Genomic DNA, 6,041 nt, shown 5'->3' on the forward strand with positions numbered 1-6,041 from the left:
CATTCACGACGCTAGATGGCGCCAGATATCATTGAAGCGAATGCTGAACTTGACTCCCCAGGCCAAAGTGAACCCCTGTCACGAAGAATAAAAATAAAAATAGCGGTAGCACGAAAAAGAAAAATAAAAAATAGCGGTAAGAAAGAAAAGAGAAGAAAATAATAGAAGAGACAACAGAAAATGGAGAAACGTCGGGACAATCTGGAGAGAATGACTCCCGCCCCGTGGAATGGCGGCCGTCAGCCAGGCGCACTTCCCACGCTGTGGTGCGCCGGAACAGGCTCCAGGTCGGCCTGGAATGGCTTGGCCATGGTAGGACACTGGTGCGCAGAGGCCCGCCGCACTCTACAGGTGGTCAACACATCCGCTGGCCAGCCCTCCGCTCCTCGCTGAAGACAGCTTGGCGATCTCCCTTCATGGCACTGCGAACTACAGCTTAAATTGAAATGTGCCACAGGAGTTTTGTTGTTTTATTCAACTTTGAGTGAGGTTTATCATTGAACGTTTCATGCATTTTTCATTCCGTGCATAATTTTCACATGAGTTTAACAGTGCTTGGAATAATTCTAAAAAGAAACAACAGAACTTGTAAAAAGTCCGTTTTTGTGTGTAAATATAGTGTGACAATTTGCTTCGTTCAGTCCTGCCAGAAAAGAGGGCCGGTATGGGCATGTTTGGTGGGGGTACCTAAAAGTGTTCGGACCGCCCCTGCTGGACCCCGGCGCCCTTCCATTGGCCCACCGCTGAAGCGGTGTCGTATGTCCCATTGGAGCCATGGAAGCATCAAGGACTGCATTCCGGTGGCGTTTTAACGGATGAAGGCAAGTTAAAAATGTGTTTTTGTTTTGATTGTAAAGTTTCACGTGAGTTACTGTGTGCATATCAAAGATTCTCCTTCAGCACTGTTGTCTTTTGAACAAGTTTGGTCGCAAAGTTTGTTTTGTTTTTGTCGGCACCAACGATGTCCGAAGAAAAAGATCATTGCGAACAGCTGACGACAACTGTGGCAATCGCACAAGACGGTCTGCCTGCGAACCCCAGGGCGGTTTGTAGCGTGTGTAAACGCTTGTACCGGGAGCCGAAAATCCTGCCGTGCCTGCACACCTTCTGCTTGGACTGTATCAGCCACTTGGAGCCCTTTTCGGTTCACGCTGGTCGCAACCGGGACGCCCCAGAACGTAAGGGCAGCGACGGGGAAACTCCGAAAGAGAAAGCCGCACCGATCACCGTCACGGTGCTCTGCCCCGACTGTGACTCGGAGGTGGACCTTCCGCCTTCGGGGCCTGCCGGGTTAACCACGGACCACTTGGCGTTAGACGAAGTCTTTCTCGAGACCCTGGTTCGCAACGGCCCACTTGGGTGTGACCTGTGCGGCGAAGGACGGGCTGAGAGCCGCTGTGAGATCTGCTGTGTCAACTTGTGTGAGTTCTGTTTTCAAGCTCACAGGTACTTCATTTACGACTATTTGCTCCGACTTTACTTTCTTCTTCTACTTTGTACTTCCGCATTAACTTTTGTTTTTTTTAAGACAATCTTTATTGCAAAACTCTATTGACAAGTAAACAAAAGAGACACTGTCGTGATTAACATTTGCATTCGATGATAAAACGATAACTTCAACAACGCCATTAATTCCACATGAACATTAGACTATTTTCCTTGCCTTTTCTCTTTGCTAAGAAAGTAGCTTATCTTGTACACAATCTGGCGATGAAAGCATAACACCTGTTCAATTAATATTCACAAAACATAACAAACATGAATTCATAATGAGAGCTTTAAACGCAAGGCAAAATGAAACATTGCAATTTCATTCAGTTAGTTTAGTCGGGGCGTTTTTAGGATGCTTTCCCAAATGTAGTTGAACATGTATTATTTATTATTATAATCATTATTACTATTTGCGCAAAATTAATCAAGAAATTAATCACTTGTAATTTGGTGACTATTCTTTTCAACTACTACTGCAGTAGAACCTTTCTACATCATGTTCTACTTATCAACATGTAAATACAATGTTCTTATCTGCTCAGGTTAGTTATAATAAGCAAATAAAACTATCATTAAGTTAAAGATAACGACTGAGAAAATATTAGAAACTGTTGTCATTGTGCTGCTGCTGTACAAGCTCAAAAACAAACACATTGTTACATAAATACTGTACCTCTAAAGTTATCTTGACTTTAATACAGTCGAACCATCATTTTTGATTGGGCTCCGATTGAGCATTTGTGTTTCCCAACCGTTGTTGAGCCAAGACACAATATTTTGCATGACAAAAATCTCACAGTTCACCACCAAAAAAAATTGTATAACTGTTGATACGATGATTTTTGTCTGATGATCTTGATGATTTAATCACTAATTACTTACCTGCTATTACATTTTGGTCTTTTTAATTGAATACTCACAGTACTCTATGTGTTGGGAATCACTGATCTACATTGATGCTGTCATTGACAGGCGTCAGACGCGTACAGCGTCTCACTCCATTCAGCAATTACAGGATCTCAAGTCTCAGGGTCGCCTCTGTCGTCCCGTCCTGTGTGCCTTCCATCCTGGACAGGAGCTGCGCCTCTTCTGCCAACCCTGCGACCTACCAGTATGCCTGGAATGCGCCGCAACTCTCCACTCCGAGCACCGCTGCAGTCCCGCCCATGAGGTAATTGGCTGCCACGGAGACCACATCAGGACACTGGTCACTGTCCGCCTGCGACCTCGCCTGCAAAGACTGGAGCAGACACTGCAAAAGGTGTGACAAGTTGATTTTGGCACCTTCTGTTTCATTTGTTAATATTTATAATCTTCTCCAGGTGGAGGGTTCCCAGGAGGCTTTGCAGACAAGAGTGGAGGCCACAGCCAATGAGGTGAGGGCATTTGCTCGAGGCTACGCCAGTGCGGTGGAAGCTCACTGCCTCGCCCTACTGCGTTGCCTAGAGGAGCTTCACATCCAACGCAAGTATGATACCAACACGATGAACCATGCTGGATGTTGATACTGAATGACATATTTGCCAAGATCCAACATGTCATGTTGAGTGACGTTCTAGATGTTGACATGTATGAAGTATGACATGTTGGATGATAGATCACAGATGCTGGTTAACATGTTGGATCACATACTGTATGGCATGTTGCATGATATGATGACATACTGGATTGGCTGTTGAGATGTCATAGCATATGCTAAAAGACATGTTACGCATTAACATGCTGGAAGATGCTTCTGGATGACATTTGAGATGAGGTGCTGGATATTGGATGAATGGGTTTCATTGATGCTGCGTTACATTTTACTCTGATATGCTGCAGCAGCAAAGCAGTTATTTCTCAAACAGCCTGATTCAGCTGGTGCCAGAAAATACAGCTCAGATCATCTTTTGTACTATTCACTGTACACTTATATGACAATTCCCCACTGGACTACAGTCGACAGCCAAGTGGCAAAATGGCCGCCCCCTGAGATGGATAAAAACGGGTGGTTTCCTTCATATTCCACAAATGCAATATTAAGCAGAATGCCATGTTTAGATGAGTGGCGAGGCTTGGAGAATATTATTGAAAAAAGTTTGACTTGACTTCCCCTTTAACATGTCACAGTATATGTCAGACAATAACATGCTTGATGAGGATGAAATTTTGATATGGCTGGCATCAGACAGAAGCCTTTTACTTGCTAAATCATCACTTTTCAGTACACCTTCAAAACGCCATATCTTTTAAACCATTAATATTATCGTCAAAGAGCGCAAGCTAACACTTAAGATTGGTCAATAATTTGTGAAAATAACACCCACTACGTGTAGACTGAGTAATTGTATAGATTTACGGGGAAGAAAAAGAACTTTACTAAAATGTGACATTCGAGGTTTTGACCTGACACCACTGATATGTTGTGTTCGAATACTGCAAGACATGTTGACAAACTAGAACGTATGACCTGCTCGATAACATGCTGGAGGCTGACATGCTTGATTACATGTCGGATGCTGACATACTGGATGACTTGTTGGATGACATGCTACAGTGAAACTCTTCTACAACGAAATCATGTTTGCAGCAAGAAATCTTTCACAACAGGTGGTTTTTCACTGTAGCAAATTTGATCTCAGATGTAAAGACACGCACGCGCGCGCGCGCGCACACACACACACACACACACACACACACACACACACACACACACACACACACACACACACAACATGTGTGTACTCTTTATTTTTATTCCAACACTGTACATAGTGCATAAATATGAGCATACACTTATTTGATATTGTTTAACATTGACACACAATTGTTTTATATTAATCACTCCACTTTGTTGGTTTTAAAAAGTCATTTATACTCTTTTGCGTCCCAACACTTCTCAATTTTTCTTCTTGGATCAGGTCTCTGAGTTTTAGTGCTGTACTCAGCCATTCCATGTTTCCTCTGCCTTTAACATCTTCAATGAGTGCTGTAATATTGCTGAGACTGTCTCTCAGGGACCTGGGTTCAGGTGTTTTATCATCAGAATCCTCCCCCTCATGTAATTAATAAATTAATGATACAAAACTAAGAAAAAAAACACCCAAAAATCAGTTACATTTTTTCGTTATGTTGTAAAGCAACATTCAAAATTTCTATCCATTCGTGAAAAAGAAAGAAATTGCGAAATTTACGATCAGCAGTCACTTTCACTTACATCAATTTCTTGGATAATGTCTTTTATTTTGCTTCCTCCATCTTTCATTTTGATCACTTTTACCCTCTCTTCCAGCATCAGAGCTCTTCTTGTCCTAGCTGCTTGACATCCAAAGGTCCGTTTTGTAGCCATTTTAGCAATGCAACGTTCTTGCTGCGTCTGAAACTAAGAATAACAAATACTTCCTGGACTACTGCCATGTGTAAACCAGTGTGGTGGTTGTTGTTGCCGTTTCCGAACGAAGCAGTAGAGATCGCTGTTGGATTAGACTTTTGCGGAAGGCTTGTTTTCACTGTAGTGAATCTCGTTGCGAGGCAAGAGCAGAGGAAAAGATTTCGTATAACGGAACGGGGATTTTTCGTCATAGGGGGAGCATGAAAATTTTTTCACATTAGGGGGTGTTTACGCCCATGTAGGTTTCGTTGTAGAGGAGTTTCACTGTATATGACAGATTGTACATTGACATGCTGGAATTTGACATGCTGAATGACAGAACGACATGTTGACATTCACATACTAAATCAAATGTTGGGATAGAAATGCTGGATTACATGTTGGATCCTGATATGTTGTATGCTGGACTGCTGGATGATATGTTGGAAGTTGACATTCTTAATGATATCTTGGACTTTGATATGCTGTAAATTGTTTTGAGTGTTGCCATGCTGGATGACAACTTGAAGAAAGTTAATTTAGGAGTCATTCCCATTGTGTGACAGGAATCAGCTGCATCTGCAGAGGGCACAGCTGCAACAGGCGCTGTCTGATGTCCATGGTGGCGTGGACTTCGCCGACAGGCTGCTGAGCTGTGGCTCGGATGCAGAGATTCTCAGCACTAAGGGTGTGACGCTGAGGAGGTTGAGCAGCCTGGCAGAGAGCAGCTGCGATGACCAGCTGGCTGCACTCGTCCCCGATGATGGCAGCGGTATTCGCTTTGATCCTCGGGGCCTGGCAGGTGAGGTGAGCGGCTACCCAGTGGTGGGCGTAATCCACTTTAAGCCTCTGGACCCCAACAAGTGCACTATAGATGGACAAGGTAAGCAGTTGTGAACAGAGGTTTAGAGTGGCAGCTAGTTATAGTAATTGGTTGGACCTTATTTTGTGCTCCCATGTTTATGCTATGATACGGAGTCCCTAAGGCATAGGTGTCAAACTCAGGTCCTGGAGGGCCGCTGTCCTGCATGTTTTCCAAGTCTCCCTGTTGCAGCACACCTGATTCAAATGAACAGATTCAATGTCAGGCTTCCACAGAGCTTGCTGATGATATGATCATTTGAATCGGGTGTGTGGCAACAGGGAAACTTGGAAAACATGCAGGACAGCGGCCCTCCAGGACCTGAGTTTGACACCTATG

At 43.7% G+C, this 6,041-nt stretch overlaps 1 protein-coding gene and 1 long non-coding RNA gene across 3 annotated transcripts in view; one reads left to right on the top strand and one right to left on the bottom strand.

Moving 5' to 3' along the window:
• The first annotated feature begins 499 nt into the window (after positions 1-499).
• trim45 (tripartite motif containing 45) overlaps positions 500-6,041 on the top strand; it is a 23,732-nt gene continuing 18,190 nt past the window's right edge. For both annotated transcript variants that reach the window (XR_002167074.1, XM_019860224.1), the window contains exons 1-4: positions 500-1,446; positions 2,464-2,752; positions 2,814-2,959; positions 5,407-5,723. Coding sequence is in view for 1 of the 2 variants with exons in the window: in XM_019860224.1 (XP_019715783.1) it covers positions 962-1,446; positions 2,464-2,752; positions 2,814-2,959; positions 5,407-5,723 (1,237 nt within the window). In the remaining variant the exon portion in view is untranslated. The remainder of the gene's footprint in view (positions 1,447-2,463; positions 2,753-2,813; positions 2,960-5,406; positions 5,724-6,041) is intronic.
• On the bottom strand, positions 4,332-4,724 carry LOC109510138 (uncharacterized). The gene is made up of 2 exons (XR_002167079.1): positions 4,688-4,724; positions 4,332-4,368 (listed from the first exon to the last, which is right to left on the bottom strand). It is a non-coding gene; the product is annotated as an uncharacterized LOC109510138 (long non-coding RNA).

Source organism: Hippocampus comes, unplaced genomic scaffold, assembly GCF_001891065.2.
Source record: "Hippocampus comes isolate QL1 unplaced genomic scaffold, H_comes_QL1_v1.1 scaffold34, whole genome shotgun sequence".
NCBI lineage: Eukaryota > Metazoa > Chordata > Actinopteri > Syngnathiformes > Syngnathidae > Hippocampus > Hippocampus comes.